The 16572-nt window shown below is 36.6% G+C and overlaps 4 protein-coding genes across 10 annotated transcripts in view; 2 read left to right on the top strand and 2 right to left on the bottom strand.

Moving 5' to 3' along the window:
- Positions 1–3581: 3581 nt before the first annotated feature.
- On the bottom strand, positions 3582–4249 carry LOC116846301 (protein mago nashi homolog). The gene has a single exon (XM_032819966.1). The coding sequence runs from the start codon at positions 4123–4125 to the stop codon at positions 3685–3687; it is 441 nt and encodes a 146-aa protein (XP_032675857.1). The 5' UTR covers positions 4126–4249; the 3' UTR covers positions 3582–3684.
- A 1343-nt stretch (positions 4250–5592) lies between these two features.
- On the top strand, positions 5593–7498 carry LOC116844941. 2 transcript variants are annotated; one of them, XM_032817125.1, is made up of 5 exons: positions 5596–5919; positions 5989–6180; positions 6276–6463; positions 6653–6820; positions 7348–7498. In XM_032817125.1, coding segments are annotated over exons 1-5 (759 nt in total). In that variant the 5' UTR covers positions 5596–5709; the 3' UTR covers positions 7349–7498. The 2 variants fall into 2 exon arrangements, with proteins under 2 accessions (XP_032673025.1, XP_032673016.1); XM_032817134.1 differs by lacking the exon at positions 7348–7498 and having other exon boundaries at positions 5593–5919; positions 6653–6821.
- A 2008-nt stretch (positions 7499–9506) lies between these two features.
- LOC116844916 (zinc finger protein 678-like) lies at positions 9507–13613 on the bottom strand. 5 transcript variants are annotated; one of them, XM_032817093.1, is made up of 3 exons: positions 13530–13613; positions 12435–12780; positions 9507–12194 (listed from the first exon to the last, which is right to left on the bottom strand). In XM_032817093.1, exons 2-3 carry the CDS (start codon positions 12738–12740, stop codon positions 10191–10193), a joined length of 2310 nt encoding a protein of 769 aa, XP_032672984.1. In that variant the 5' UTR covers positions 12741–12780; positions 13530–13613; the 3' UTR covers positions 9507–10190. The 5 variants fall into 5 exon arrangements, with proteins under 5 accessions (XP_032672984.1, XP_032672964.1, XP_032672974.1 ...); XM_032817073.1 differs by having other exon boundaries at positions 13199–13609; XM_032817083.1 differs by having other exon boundaries at positions 13346–13609.
- A 304-nt stretch (positions 13614–13917) lies between these two features.
- The window catches only part of LOC116844903 (AP-3 complex subunit delta-1), a 7141-nt gene continuing 4486 nt past the window's right edge, over positions 13918–16572 (top strand). For both annotated transcript variants that reach the window (XM_032817047.1, XM_032817038.1), the window contains exons 1-5: positions 13918–14727; positions 14877–14972; positions 15092–15220; positions 15306–15716; positions 16250–16323. In XM_032817047.1, coding sequence (XP_032672938.1) covers positions 14632–14727; positions 14877–14972; positions 15092–15220; positions 15306–15716; positions 16250–16323 — 806 coding nt within the window. In that variant the 5' untranslated portion in view covers positions 13918–14631. The remainder of the gene's footprint in view (positions 14728–14876; positions 14973–15091; positions 15221–15305; positions 15717–16249; positions 16324–16572) is intronic.

Here is a 16572-nt window from a genome sequence, read left to right as displayed (position 1 = left end):
GAGAGAGAGAGAGAGAGAGAGAGAGAGAGAGAGAGAGAGAGAGAGAGATCGTGATATGTCTTTTAGAATACACATGGGTGTGATATAAGAAAATTCCCACTTGGTAAATGAATGTGATAAAAAGTAGTGTCAGTTTCATAATATTGAAAAAACCTATCATGTGACTAGTTCTATTAAATAAAAAAGAAACTTATGTACACTTGCAAATTGTATTTGGTACGTGTCTATGGTATTTACATCATAATGTCAGTATTAGCTTCATATGTATTTGCATACAGGGCATTTTACAGCCAATATAACTTATATAATTGTCTATGGATATCTATATGTTGAATATCTGTACTTTTCTAATCTTTTAAATGTAGAGTTAGAAAATTATACACACTCAGATATTATGTTATTACACATGAAATAAGTATGCAAGCTTTTTTACTGCATGCTCATAGCTATAACTTCTGTTAAATTTAACTGCAGTTCGCACATTTGTAAAACAATGAAATATTACACATACACAATATACACATACACGTACACACACGTATCTTTTCTAAAAATCTCGTACATATTATAATTTATATAACTAGAGTTTTGATAAAAGATCCGTGCGTATATATGTGCCATAACATATATTAGAATACATACACAGGTGTGATAAGAATACAAAAGAGATCTGGAGAAAATATCGATATTTATAATTATAAAAAATAAAAAAGATTCTACATACATACATTGTATGCTGTCCTATGGGACTGTCTTGATGAATTTACGTGTGATATATGCGCTTTTTTATTTAACATATTAATATTACTAAATTAATTTCATAAAATTTTATTTTATTCTTTTACTTATGTTATGAATAAATATATATAAACTCTCTATGTTGTACAAGTTCTTTTATCTCATTTAAATTTTAGTACATCACTAGAAATTTCTATATTACCACTAGGAAGGTTAATCTAATAGATGTGGTAAATGTAATAGAAATGAAATAGTTAATGTAATCTAGTAAAAATGTTTATTTTAAAGTTCACTTATATAATTTATAAATTTATATATACACATATAGTTGTGTGATGTGTGTCACAGACAGGAATTATATATTATACATTTAAATAAAAAAATTGTCTATTTGACAAATGAACTTCTACCATAGGAGATTTAATAAATAAACTATCGAACTTTGTTAAAAATTACTTGTTTCTATTGAATAAATCAAAGTTTTATGATGTATAATTAAAATACTGGAAATATTTTACAATGAATGTTAGTTATAGAAAAATAAACACTATGTACAAATTCGTGTACCTTTGTACTTGAAATTGACTCTTGTGTATTTGTAAAGCTCAAAGTTTATAATATAAGTTTTCATTCTATACAATAGAAGTGATTGTATTTTTTACCCACGTAGAATAATGTACATATCTTATCTGCAATAGAAGATCTATGTTTTATCAGGTAACTTTAATACATTTCTTTATCTCTTAAGGTCATACTTCCTTTTTTATATAAAAATCCTTATAAAAGAATATCGCAGTTAATAGCAAAATTATCTTATATATCAGATCATTATCTTATATATTAGATCATTATCTTATATATCAGATTATTATCTTATATATTAGATCATTATCTTATATATCAGATCATTATCTTATATATCAGATCTATAAGGATTTACTTTAAAAAATTATCCTTTGTACTTTTAATTACAGCAATGTTATATTTTGGACTTGTATAATATATTGCACACTGCAATATTGTATAAAAAGAAGTTTAATTCTAAAGTGTATCTAGACAAAGACTACAAAGTACATAAGTTATATTATTCTAAAGAATTCAAAAGTTTCATTTCTTTAGATTAATCTTTAAACTATTATATATTTTGAGAATTAATATCTTTCACTTCATATTCACTATCATGCATATATAAGATGCGTGTGTATATATATAATACATGAACAGCAGTTATCAACAAGAGTAATCAACAATTTGTACATTATATTTTGCAATACTATCTAATATATAACATATCAAAAGTATTGTCAAGAATAACCTATTGCTATAGTCAGAAGATATAAATATTGCCAGCTTATTTATATAATTGTAGCATAGGATATCTGATTAATATCATGTCAGAAAGACATGATGTTAATGATGTGCATATCATAAAATCTCCATTAGAGATTTTAAATCTGTACATCTTACACTTAAAAGATTAATAAGCAATTGACACTTCTACAGGTTCTTTTTATGCACTTATCTCTGCTTGCTGATTATAATCACATTTGTGATATACAATCTCATCCAATGTCTCCTTACCATCCATTATAATTACTTTTTGATATATAAATACTTTGCCTTTGCAGTAGTAACAATGACTGTTCGAGGGATGCAAATTATTGAAGTGATTCCTTATAGCACTATCGTCCCACGGGATCCTGCTGTCGCAATCGTCACAACGGATATACATAATGTTATCTCTCCTCCGAAATCTTTCATGAACAGCATCTATAACGACACGTTCTTCTTCCTGATAATCGACGTTTTTGTCATTATCTTTTCCTTCCCTTTCTTTCCTCCTCTCTTCCTCTTCTTCTTTCCGCCTTCTTTCAAACTCCTCTATTTTATCCCTCATTTCCTCTCTCTCTCTTTTCCATTTCTTTTCCATCTCTTTCATTCTCCTTGTCATTGTTTCCATCTCCTCTCTCATCTGACTCTTCACCATTTCCTTAACTACTTCTTTTAAGTCCTCTTTTAGCTCTTGTCTGATGGACATATTGCACCTGCAATTAAAACTGCTGTAACACCACACACTGCAAAACAATCTACAGAAATTCCACCATGTTCAAAATGTATTGCACTGAGAAATATTCGCGAAACTTGTCAACGCGCGAATGAGCAAAAATCAGATTGTTAGGTTAGAAATAGTATCAACTTCAAGAATTATGTGTTACACATGTGTATATGTATATAATATTTAAACGTAGCTACGTTTCACAAAAGCACGCGGCGCGTGTTAAAATTTATCTATTCTAATCACTGGTTAATATTACCTTTGTATGAAAACGAATGGTATCCAAACGCGTGCAACCACCGTGCAAAATTCGTGAGTAATGATCCAAAACAGGAATGCTTGTATCGTTTATATACATCACTCGATAATGACATCCATCTATATACAAGACGCAATATCGACGCTTACTTATTAATCGTAGATATTCATAAGTTTTATCTGATATTCACATAGTTTGTTAGATGAAAGATTAGTCAAACTTTCTTTACAAGCATATATCCTCATTAACCTGTTTCTTCTTGAACGACTGTTCCAACTTTGTAAACTTTGTTTCACGCACGAACAGGCATCGATTAAGCGTATTTTCGCGAAAGACTAAAGCAAGCGTGCTGCTTTGGATACAACAAGCGTCTCGTATAGTCTTATCTCGACGGAATCTCGGCGTCTTATGAATTTCTCGGATAAAATAGGTTAGGTTAGGTAAGACATGATGACGCATTCCGAAGCTTGCGTAAAAATGCAACTTAACCTAGACTTCTCTCTTGCAAACACGAGGAAAACAAATGAAGACAATTACAAAAGGCTTTGCATTTTATTAGAAGACATTTTATCAGGATACGTCTTATCGTCATAACATTGTTATATTTCGTCACACAAGCGGGATTTGAAATTTATATGGGCTTTATCTTGAAGTGCAATCCTATCAGCGAGAACACCAAGCACTTGAGGTCCTGTACAAGGTAGTAGAAGCATCGCAAACCCTCCGGATCGCGCGATTGGTTGACGTCCAGAAGAGACCCGGTCTTAGAGGTGGTGAATGATATATGTTCGTCGCCGATTACGATCTCCAGTTCTTGCCGACCCACGCGATCGGGCTGTGGCCAGAGCGAATCGTCCTCCTGCATGATCTCAGAGTCTTGAATAATTCGCTTCAACTCCTCCATCACACACTGGTGCACGTACGCTTCCTTCCGGATCATCGTGTCATTTTTGTAATTAGAGTTATTAGCATAACGTAGCTTGCCGTCCGGCCGAAACTCGAACTCGAGGAACTCGTGGCCGAACTTGCCCTTGTGGCCAACGTAGTAGCGTATGTAAAAATCCGTCGACATCCTCACCGTTCGCCGATTACTCGGTTTTGTCGCTTGAGAATCTGAAATCGACAGTAACTAGAAGTCTCTGAGAACAGCCACACCGGTGTGTTGCTATTTGTTTGACACAGTGCTGTAAAGGCTCTTGCACAATGACAGGTTACAGGCAATAGGAATAGGCATTAGCCAATAAGAACAGGGAATAGAAATAATTGACCAATCCGAATTCCTATTGCCTGTTGCTTGTCATTCTGCAAGGGCCTTAAGGCTGGTTTATGATGGTATAATCCGTTAACTTATGCCAAAACCGTAAAAAATTGACCAATCACAGTCAATTATTCTTCTATAATTCGACTATGATTGATCAATTTTTTTACGATTCCGGCATAAATTAACGGATTACGGCCATCATAAACCAGCCTTTACAGTCGAGTGTTCTAAAAACAACAGCTACGTCCCGATGAGACACTTGCGATTAATGTGTTAAACTCGTATTAGCCTATGGATTAAGATTGAAGGTTTGTTCGCGTCGCATGCCCCAACGTGCTCTTACTCGCTTCAACGCACTCTGATTGGTCCGCGTGGTGACCTGAACCAATCAGAGTGCTCTGGAGCGAGTAGGAGTACATTGGGGCATGCGACGAGACAAACCTTGAAATTGAATTGAAAATTGGCCAATCAGAGCAAAATTCATCAAACTTGAGCTTAGTAAATTTGCTCTGATTGGCTAAATTTTAATTCAATCTCAATCCTAATCTATAGTCTGAGGCGTTTTTTCGTTTCGTAACCACAATAGCGTTTGCTTGGTTAGTTTAGTCCACTTAACGCTCGCAACGCCGCGAGTGTTATTCTATCTTTGTTGCTCGAGGCATTGCGAGCGTTAAGTGGACCAAACCAACCAACCAAACGATATCGTGGTCAAGAAACGAAAAAACGCCTCTGATACGGGCTTTATGTCCGTTTCTACTAACTTTGGTTAACTTAATCGTTTGAGCTACGTTTCGAAATTTTACTCGGTGGGTGGTGTAGCGTTTAATTGACTAATGCTCGTTTCTACCAATTTTAGTTAACCGGCCAATTATTCCATTGGAATTGACCAATCGCATTTCTCGTTAATCAGAATTGACAGATGCAACTGATCAATTCCATTAGAATAACCAGCCAGTTAAGTTAACCAAAAATGGTAGAAATAGGCATAATTATAACAAAAAAAACTAAAATTTCTTTACCGTGATTGGTTAATTAAATGTTACTCTACCTACCGAATAGTATTTTGAAACGTTACCCTGGTTATTTCAACGGAATTGACCAATCGCATTTCTCGTTAGTCAGAATTGACAAATGCGATTGGTTCATTCTGCTGGAATAATCAGTCGGTTAACTAAAGTTGGTAGAAATAGGTGTAAATCGTTGAATGCGATTTAGGCTGCGTTCCGAAACACACACTGTGTGCACACTACTAGACAATAGCCGTTGAAGTGAGCGAAATACAAGAGTGAGATAAAAAGAGAGGGAGAGTACTCGAGTAACTTTCCGAACGCAGCCTTAACGTAGTTAGTGAGGTTAAGTTATCACAGTGTATTTTACAACTCGTTTTTACATACGATGGAGAAATTAAAGAAAGAAAAAAATGAAGAGAAAACATCAGATCAGGAAATTGATAATAAAATTATCGATAATACATCATGTGACAGTGATGATGATTTTAAGCCAAATGTGAAATTTAAAAATGAAATATCGGATAACTGCAGCGATGCAACCTACTTAGCGAAAAAGATGCTATCGCAAGAGGAACTACCTGAAAAAGATTCGATAGTAATAATAGACCAGAGAAATTCGAAAGCTTGCCAAATAAAATGTATGTACAATTCTTTTTCATTGCAGAAATTGTTCAATCTGTCCGTACAACTGGAACACACGGTGCCACCGCAACATAAAATTGAGACACGAGCAGGATCCCATATACCGTCCAAGGAAATAATAGAACAATTTGAGAAGATAGTGCCTCTCAAGAAAGGTACATATTCGGTTGAGGAAGATGAAATTATTGTTCGTAATTGGAAAAGATTTTGTACGGTTAGTGTATACAAATATATTCTCTTCTGGTGTGTAAGAAATTTTTTTATTTTTGTCTTGAACATAAGATGCTTACATTGTATATTTTTAAACAGCTACATAATTGGGATGAAATAAATCAAAAGCCATTTCTGCAATTGAGGACAGGTACAGCGACATACATACGTCATATTTCACAAAGACGGAAATTTGTACAGTTTTTGGCTAATGGTCTACCAAATAGAACCTTGTACAGTGTTTATCATAGGTTCAGAAATTTATATAAAGACAATGTACAAACCAGGTAAAAAAAAATCCATATAAGAAAATTCATTTATGTATTATTTATGTAACAGTTATTATATGCATGATTTTCATTTCTTGTATTTTTGTTAATTGTTCTAAAATCACGTGTTAAACATATTATTTCATAAATATATTTTTTGTATCGATAGAAATTAACTAAAATTAAAATATAAATTGAAATTGCTAGATATAAACCTGATGAGGACCAGATGATAATAGATCATCTAGAGAATAATCCATCTCTTGACGAGAGCCGCAAATATGTCGATTTAGCCAAGGTTCTTCGAAGGACGAGACATTCAATTTGGCGACGTTACCGAATTTTAAAGAAAAAGAAAAAACTCAAGAAGGCCTAGTATGTCTTATTTTTAATATTATTTTGCAGCAAAATATATATCATGGAGCGTTACTTATAGATTTATTATTTACAAATATTTTTAAACTATTACGTACGAAAGCGACATTAGATTCACATATGCTATCGATTAGTTTGACATTGACGTGGAAATATATGTGTATGTTGGTATGTGCGTGTTGTGTATGATTTTGCAGTTTTCCTACTCTGCGTTACTCAGGATTAACTATGTAAACGTGATTTATAATTAATTTCTTGTGTGTATATATGCAATTATGAGTGCGTATGTGTGTGTGTATGTGTGTCAGCAGAGATAAGGATCCACGGTTCGTCATATGTCGAACTAAACAATATATCTTCAGCATACGTGAATCTAATATCGCTTTCGAATATCTGTAGCAAAAAGATTTGTTAATATTCGAAGATTTTGAAATTCCCATGAAATTTATCATCAGGAGATCAAAAACTCCAATATATTCAATTTTTAAACAATTTTACTGAAACCACTTTTCCCATTTTTTTTGCAGAGTCCTTTACTTACCCGATGTGTCACTGAACACGAGGAATTAAATATGGAATTGTTAATAAAAATTTTCATTGAGCATGATATGTACAAAAACATATGTATGTAAATATTTATGTACAAAGCTGCAAAATATAACTAGTTTTTTCTTAAAATCTCACTTATACATCTTTCTTCAGACAAATCTATAATTTGCATTAAATAATTTTTATTTTATGTACAATATATATATATATATATATATATATATATATATATATATATATATATATGCCTTTCATAATTATACATGTTATTTACAGTAGGGACGCACAAAAAATAGCGTTCATAGAATTTTAATATTAATTGTATTATCCGGATGGCACTACAAATTACTGTTTCTATATGATAGAAAAAAAAAAGATGCCGAATTTCGTGTTTTTAAACTTATACCTTATGTTCGTTCAATATTATATAACTTAGCGTTAAATCAAGTGCAATAGTATAAAGTACTTGCCATTTAATTAGATGCGTTTTCTTCTTTTGTTAAATTCAAATTCTGTTTTTAGTTTTTCATAAACATTGTCTTCCACATTTGTAATTAAAACAATAATACACAACTTTCTTACAGATTTTTATAAAGCAGTAAATAAATACTTGATACTGAATATAAAATCGATAATTATACAAACACTGTTAAAAATGAGGATTTGTGAATAATTTTATGAAAAATTATATAGATTGACATTTTGAAAATATCCATATTGTAACAAAAATTCTGGATTGAATAATACTTCTATTGGCAATACAAAAAGTATATAATAAAACGATAAATGCTACTGGACTTTAAAATACATATCCAACCATTTATATCGAGATTTATAAACTCGATATAAATTAATTTTATAGTGTTAAATATCTAGATGAGTGATGATCAGTCTCGCCTATAATATGTTGTTATAATAATTAATAATTTGATGTTGTTTATATGTATATTTGTACATTCCTCACTTATTCTCGATCAGTTTACAGAACTGTTCATTTGTTCTCTAATCCTGATCGCTCTGTTTAAGTCTAAATCAATTTTAGAAAATATTTCCTGAAGAATAAGTTTCTATTCTACCGCAATAAGAATTAAATATATAAATAACATCCTAATTACTCTTTCAATGACAAGAAAATATTTTTGCAATTTAAAGATTTTTTAACAGAGTTCAGATATAAATATCTTATTAATGACAATAATATGAGACATGTTAAAACAGAACAATGTGTGTGATATCATCCCGTTCATACATCAATATATAAAATACCGTTTGTATTAAACATTCACGACTGTGTGTCTTATAAAAATGATAATGTGCCTCTCTCTCTCTCGCTCGCTCTCTCTCTCTCTTTAACATGAATATTATGTTAAAATTATATTCTGATAAATGTCAGAATATCTTTTTTTAAAAGAATACGCTTGTGGCACAACATTATTTAATACATTGCTATCATGTATGCTATCTGTTATATAATATTAACATCCTCTCTGTTAGCAAAGATAAAAAAAATGTAACTGCAAAAGTTCTTACATGAAATTCTACTTATCATGACCTCTACGTGCTGTATGATAATTATAATCATTTTGTATCTCGTGCAACCTAAGTTATTATGCAAAATATACATAGTGCAAATATAATTGTTCCGTTTAACTATAATGTACTTTGGCGGTGAAATATTTATATGTTTATGCTGATTAATTTTGCTAAATGGAGATAAGACTGATTCCCTCTTTATCTAGTTATAATTTATGCGATAATCACAGCCCAGAAATTGTACACCTGATATTACATTTTCAACGTTACTCTTTTTCAGCATATTAATTCCATAAAAAGTTTATAAACACTAAAAACCAATTACTCAGTAACTATGTCGGATATGGAACCTTTAAAAATTTCCGTGCAAATTTTTTAACCCAAAAAAGAAAAAAAAATGTTCCCTACTTTCGATGTAGAAACTGATTACTTTAAAATAAAACAGTAACGTGAAACAACTATTATGTAATATGTGGTACAAGATCTGGATTATACGAATACATATAAAAATATATATGTATATATGGATATGTGTGTATATACACACGTTTTTATCGATACATAGGACGGGGAGGAGCGGGGCGGGGAACAATAATTCTATCTCTATTTTAAATATCTTAAAAAAGAATTTAACTGACAAAACAATGTTAGATATTAAATTTGGTATATACATAGGAATAAAATATTATGCGTATTTTTGTTCCAAGTTTAGTCGCCCGTACGAATATCGTACTTGCGACAGATAAACTTTTATCCGAGATTATTTCTTCAATAATCATTAGTTTAGAAATATTCAAAGAGGACAGAGTTAATGCTCCATCCTATACGTTACGCCGTATATACATTCTTCTACATAATACATATCTATAACATTAAATAATAAAAAAATATGTGAAAATTCTCACAATCCATTGCGACTTCATTTTGAAAAACTCCAATTTTGTATCTTTGATACACGATATCGTGTAATGTAATAAAGGGACATTGCTCTACATATTCTCGGAAAGCAAAGCGTTAAGCCTTCGAAAGCCCTCAAGTATAGGCGTATTCAGAGAGAACGTTTCATTTTATTGTGAAAAAAAGAACTGCTAATATATATTTACAATGACGCGATAATTTGTCTCGCACACGTGCACTACACGTGAAAGCGGGAGTCGTCGCTCTGTGCAGTTGGCTTGCAATTATGCGGTCGATGATATACAACTGCAATTACAATCGCAAAACTACATCGCGCGGTAACACGTGACACCGCAGTCCACGGTTTTCTTAGTATATTATTAGTATATTCTTAGTATATTTGACCTATCACAGTGACAGGCCGCACTGCAGGTCCGTTATTCACGTTGTTCATGTTCACGTGGATATGCGTGACTGTGTGCGGCATATGATGATGATGGTGATCCTCGACGATCATTTCGCTGTACTGGGCGCGACAGCGCTTCTGATGGGCGAACAGGCTGCCGCTGTGGCTATACGCCGCACCGCAGGTCTTGCAGACGTACGGCTTCTCGCCTGAGTGCGTGTACGTGTGCTCCTTCAGGGTGCTGAGACGCTTAAAGGCTTTGCCGCATGTCTTGCAGAGGTAATTCGCCTCACCGGTGTGCCGCGTCAAGTGCCTGCGGAAGGCCGAGCTCACGGCGAACGCGGCGCTGCAGACGTGGCAGACGTACGGCTTGTCGCCCGTGTGAATGCGTATGTGATTCGCCAGGCTGGTGGTGGTCGTGAAACCGCTGTTGCACGTCTTGCACACGTGCGGTTTGACGCCGGTGTGGGTACGCATGTGGTACGTGAGGGAGGAATTGCTAGGGTACACCTTGCTGCAGATATGGCAGAGATATTCGCGTGGCACTTTCTCCTTCGGCTTGTGCGTGCGCTGGTGGAGAACGAGTCGCGCTTGGCTGGCGCAGACCTTCCTGCAGATCTCGCAGGTCACCGGCTCGGCCTTCGGTTTATGCATCGACACGTGCCGTCGCAGGCCCTTCTTCGTAGCCATCACCTTGTCGCAATGCTGACACTTGTACTCCCCGGAACCGTCCTCGTCGCTGTCCTCTTTCTTCACGTTTTCGTTCTCCGAGGAAGGATTCACCGCGTTGTTCGTCGGCGCCATCTCGTCGTCGTCCGAGTCGTACAGCTTGTTGTCGTCCACGAGATTATCCAGTAGCCCGTGTCCGTGCTTCTCCGCGTGTTTCTTCAGAGTGTCCGGCCTAAAAAACCATTTCTTGCACACGGTGCAAGAATATTTTTTGTCGCCGTGCACTAGAGCGTGCCTCCTCAGGTTCTTCAAAGACGAGCAGTATTGGCTGCAGATCTCGCACTTGTACAACTCGGGCGCATTCTCGAACTCATCCACCTCATTCGCGGGGCCAGTCTCGTCATCCGTGTCCTCGTCGCTTTTCAGCTCTTTCTTCGGCTCCTTATTGTCTTTACGCTCGTCCGTGTTGATCTGCTTGATCATGTTGTTCACCTTCTCCGTGTGGGACTTCAAGTGCTTCACGAGACTCTGCGGTTTGGAGAAGCATGCGTGACAGAGTTGGCATGCGTGCGGCTTCGATGCGTGTATCTTTTGATGATTTTCCATGTTCTCTTGCTTGTAGAACATCTTCAAGCAGACGTTACATTTGTACTTCTTCTCGTGGACAAGCGAGTGCTTCTTGAGGCCTTTCTGCGTAGCGTATTGCTTTGAGCAGATTTTACACTTGAATTTCGACTCCACCGAATCCTGACTGTCGCTGCTCAGATCGTAATAAGTGTCGCCGATCTCGTCGTCGCTGTACGTTTTGACCGGCGCTGACTTCGTTTTTCTCGCAGACGTACGCTTCTGCGGAACGTTCTCCTCTTCCTCCTCCACCTCCTCCTCCATGTTATTGTCGGGTAAACTCTCACTGACGAATTGCTCCTGCTCTTGCGCGTCGCTCTTCTCCACGTACTGCTCGGTTTCTTTCACAACTTCGTCGTCTTTCATTTGTAAGTTGACAATGGACGTGTCGTGAGCGTCCTGCTGCGTTATTGTTATCTCATGTACCACATTCTCTGTTATACAAGGGTTCTTCACTGCCTCCTCCTTGCTTCCTTCAAACCCGATAGAACACATGAACAACTTTTCATCTTGCATGTGAATCTGACTAGTGTTCAGACTGGTCTCGTGTCTGGGAAACGAGTCAGTGGGCTGCACATATTCCTGTGGATTCGTCACTACTTGCATGTTTTCCTTAACAAAATATTCTTCTTGGAGATGATTCGGTTTCGTTGGCAGCACAAATCTAGTTCGCAGATCAGTCTGTGTACAAGAATCCTGAAAAAATTATATCAGATATGAACACATCTCAACACAGACAATACGATTGAACAAAGTAGGGGAGACTATCACACTTTTTGCATGCTGATTAAAAAAATAAAGATGTATGCAATATTCTCTAATATTTAAGCTATATTATTAGCTTGAAAGAAGAACAAGCTCCTCTATTTATTACACGAGATATGAATTCAGTAGCAATTAACCTGTGTGACTTTCAGACTTCTCTATAATACTTACAGTAATATTACCCTTTGCAGGCTTGTTGTAGTACATGCGCAACCTCGCATCAGAATGCTGACACTGTTGTCTGAACTCATGCGCAACTCTAGCCTTATAGGCACAAACGTCGCATATCAAGGAAGGCAGTCCATCCTGCTCGTGTATCTCAATGGAACCGCAGACTTGTATCTTCTGGGAGAGGCCTGGGAAATCATTCACCTCTTGATCAGTGGAGAAGATCGGTGACAGATTAGTGCCCTCAGCGAGGCAAATTCTGCACACCCTGTCCATGTTGAGCGGTAAAGTAAAATAACCCGAAGTCATTGTTCTGCTGAGGGAGTAACATTCATCTGCTGTGAGTTATCTGTAAAATATACACAGAAAAATAATAAAGAATCTATATAGAAAAATAGAAAGAATGTGCGGTTGGCAGACACTTCTTCAAATATACGATCATAAACAATCTTACACATACATGAGGCAAGAAATGAAAGGTTCTCTGTTGAACAATAATTCAAACGAGACATCAAAGACATTATCGCAATATGTTACATTAATGTTGCACGGTGCATCGACGAGGTTTTTTGCACAACGTAACGAAGCAGTCTCAACACCGACGAGACAATCCGACGTATTTTGCGACGTAAACAAAACGGATCGGATTTCCCAGCGCGAGCGCGGCCATATGACACGGGACGCCCGTTACCGGGGCCGGTGCTACGAGACGTTTCCTTTCATCGTGCAATTTTCGGCGCGTTCGCGTAGATAAAAGATTAATGTACAAGAGCCCGAGAACGCGGTTCTCAACCTCGGTGGGAGCGTTCGGTGCGTCGTCGAACCATGCCACAGTGTGTTGTGTGTGCCGATCACGGTCCGCGGCCAGTGATGCCCAGACAAATGGCGCGGTGAGACGGCGGGCGGATACGCACAGTGGCGGAGAGTCTCCGCTCCTCGACGACTTTCTCACTTCAAAACGGCCTCGTAGCGCTGCGCGGCCTCGTGTCGCAGGAAAACGCGCGATGCACCTCGCTACATGATCGATCTGTCAATTCACGGCGATCCGTGCGAATATTTAGCGCTCGGCGGGCCTTTGTCTCGGCTCCTCAGACATGCCTTTCGTTCTCTCGCACTCTCTTTCTCTCCTCACGACGACGATCGACTGCGAAGGTTGAGAACAATCTGAAACAAACGCTCGTCTCATGAGCGGAGTGTGGGTGGGTCAATACAAAGAAAAGCCGATCGTGAACGGGTGCGTGTGTGTGTATGCGTGAACGAATGCGAGGAGGGTCAGTTACATCGACGGCTTCGATTAATTGGCCGGCGACTTGCTGCTCCTTTCTACATTCAGCTCCGAGCACGATGCAGTAGACGAGACGAAGAGTAGCTCGTCGTCTACATGAAGTTATCGCGAGCTATATCGAGACCGTGCGATACGAGATATATGAATTTTATCCAAGTACGCGCGACCTTCAGCTACGTTCAAAGATCAGAGCAATCGACGACCCGAGTTAATTGAATGGTTAATTAATCGCTAACTATTTATGTTCTTTTCATAATAGATGAGTATCTAGCTGTAATATGCATAGAGGAGAAGAGAGGCTCGATTAAATGAGACCTAATAGGTGATAATTGTGCGCTAATTACTTGTCGAGCGACTCTCGAAGTTGAACGCGGCTGATTTCAGTTGCACTTTCTGCACCTTGTTACCGCTTTCATGTGTTCTCTTTCAAACGCCGTAAGTAATCTTTTACTTCGTTCCAGACGTAAACATTGAATCTGACACGAACTTTGACGTTTGAACTCGGAATTTAAGTTTGGACGTGAAGTGGAGTTGAAGTTTGCGATAAACGTGAACAACAATTTACATGAGCATCGGACTTATTAGTGGCGCAGTCGTTCGAAGGCGCGATAGTCGAGCGCACACTGATGACATTGCGTGCTCCATGAGTGACTGCGTCAGATAGGTTGGCCGCTTTCTCTCTCTCTCTTTTTCTCTCTTGACATTTCTTAGGTATGATTTTCGAATAGACCTCTTATCTGTGGATCTGTCAAAAAATGTGAATGCAAGACTGGAGCTTGATGTTTACGAAATTCAACCTACGGTAATGGTATCGGGACGACGTGTTGTTCGTGTGAGTCAGAACGCCCGGCCAATGCCCGAGAAAGCCCCCTAAGTGATATCGTGAACACGGCATTTAATTTTTTAAATGCGATCATGGCACTCCGCAAGGTAAAGGGGAACTTCGAGCGGATGTTCGACAAGAACCTGACGGATCTGGTGCGCGGCATCAGGAACAATAAGGAAAACGAGGTGACTCCCATATGCTTCGTTCTCGCGAATACTCCCCCGGTGAAGTTGTTACACATCCTGACCTAACCTTACTTTCCTCGCTCGTCCGTATCATCACTTTCCGCAAATTGCCGTTTGACTCAAGAGAATCTTACGATTTTTTGTGCCAGGCTAAATACATCGCGCAGTGCATCGAAGAGATCAAGCAGGAATTGCGGCAAGATAATGTGGCGGTCAAGGCGAACGCCGTGGCGAAGCTAACATATGTAAGTTTAACACGAAGGTCGATGTTAATCCGATTTACACGATGTATTCGACATGACTCGGTTCGATTGAATTCAACTTATCCCGAATGTGTATATCTAATTTATTCTTGTGTGTTTAGCTCCAGATGTTAGGATATGACATTAGTTGGGCTGGCTTTAATATAATAGAAGTAATGTCATCCGCAAAGTTTACTTACAAACGAATTGGCTATCTTGCTGCAAGTCAGAGCTTTCACACAGATACAGAGGTAAACTTTGTCAAATTATTAAAGCTACGAGAATATCAGTTTATTATGGACCTATTTGTCAATGTTCTTTCTTTTTTTATTGCAGTTGCTGATGTTAACAACAAACATGATTCGTAAAGATTTGAACAGCCAGAACCAGTATGATGCCGGTTTAGCACTAAGTGGTTTATCTTGCTTCATAAGTCCAGATTTAGCACGCGATCTGGTTCATGATATTATGACTCTGTTGACTTCTACCAAGCCGTACTTACGCAAGAAGGCGGTATTGATGATGTATAAAGTATTTCTGAGATTTCCAGAGGCTTTAAGACCAGCTTTCCCTAGGTTGAAGGAAAAACTTGAGGATCCAGACAGCGGTGTTCAAAGTGCAGCAGTAAATGTAGTTTGCGAATTAGCCAGAAAAAATCCAAAGAATTACTTGAGCTTAGCACCTGTCTTCTTTAAGCTAATGACAACCTCTACGAATAATTGGATGCTTATCAAAATCATCAAATTGGTGAGTATTATTGTTACCTCAAATTTTTGAGGAATTAGCATAATATTCTTTTACACCTTTTTGTTAAACATGAAATAATGACGCGTCTAAACTATTCTAATGAGAACTTTGTATTTTTATGATATTAAATGCAATTTCTTATGTACAAATCTTTTTTTTATCGTAAGACATGTTGGTTTTCTTTCTCATGCTCAGTTCTCAACTATAACTCTGATTGAGCCAAAACTGGGTCGGAGACTTACTCAACCATTAATTGACCTGATTTCAAGGTTTTATATTGTTTGATTTCTTTCTGTTTGCATATTGTTCTTCATATGTAAATTATTACACATATGTAAATGTCCATTGCAATTTATGCATACTAGTGGTATATATTGCATTTTGTAGCATTATTTATATTGTATTTTATATATAGAAGTTTGCTTGATATGAGATATTTCATGCATTAATGAAGTTAAGCGTGTCCCAAAAAATTTGTACCTAATATTTTTTCCAAGTAATCCCTAGAATGCAATATGATGTTATATTTCCAGTTTGGAGCATTGACACCTCTAGAACCTAGGCTTGGCAAAAAGTTGATAGAACCCCTAACCAATTTGATACACAGGTATCTAAAGTACTTTATCATTAAGTATTTATAAACATTTGTAATTTTGCTTATAATTTTTATTATTACTTGTAAAGCATCCTATATATAAATTTATATATAGGATATATATATTACCTATAGGATATATATTATTATCTATGTATATTATAATTACTTTTGTCTCTCAGTTTTCTTTTATTTTCTTTTTATTTATTTCTGTTGCAATATATATATATATATATATATATATATATATATATATATATA

The sequence above is a fragment of the Odontomachus brunneus genome, unplaced genomic scaffold (genome assembly GCF_010583005.1).
Source record: "Odontomachus brunneus isolate Ranch 3 - 2012 unplaced genomic scaffold, Obru_v1 Obru_scaffold_004, whole genome shotgun sequence".
NCBI classification, from domain to species: Eukaryota; Metazoa; Arthropoda; class Insecta; order Hymenoptera; family Formicidae; genus Odontomachus; species Odontomachus brunneus.
This window is presented reverse-complemented; position numbering and strand designations above follow the sequence as displayed.

What these genes read in the sequence shown, in the direction of transcription:
- LOC116846301 (XM_032819966.1), bottom strand. Translation starts at nt 4,125, where the DNA reads ATGTCGACGGATTTTTACATACGCTACTACGTTGGCCACAAGGGCAAG.
- LOC116844941 (XM_032817125.1), top strand. Translation starts at nt 5,710, where the DNA reads ATGGAGAAATTAAAGAAAGAAAAAAATGAAGAGAAAACATCAGATCAG. An exon ending in TACCTGAAAAAGATTCGATA is followed by an intron (nt 5,920 to 5,988) that starts GTAATAATAGAC and finishes TTTTCATTGCAG; the next exon opens with AAATTGTTCAATCTGTCCGT. An exon ending in AAAGACAATGTACAAACCAG is followed by an intron (nt 6,464 to 6,652) that starts GTAAAAAAAAAT and finishes TGAAATTGCTAG; the next exon opens with ATATAAACCTGATGAGGACC.
- LOC116844916 (XM_032817093.1), bottom strand. Translation starts at nt 12,740, where the DNA reads ATGACTTCGGGTTATTTTACTTTACCGCTCAACATGGACAGGGTGTGC. An exon ending in CTGCAAAGGGTAATATTACT is followed by an intron (nt 12,195 to 12,434) that starts GTAAGTATTATA and finishes TAATTTTTTCAG; the next exon opens with GATTCTTGTACACAGACTGA.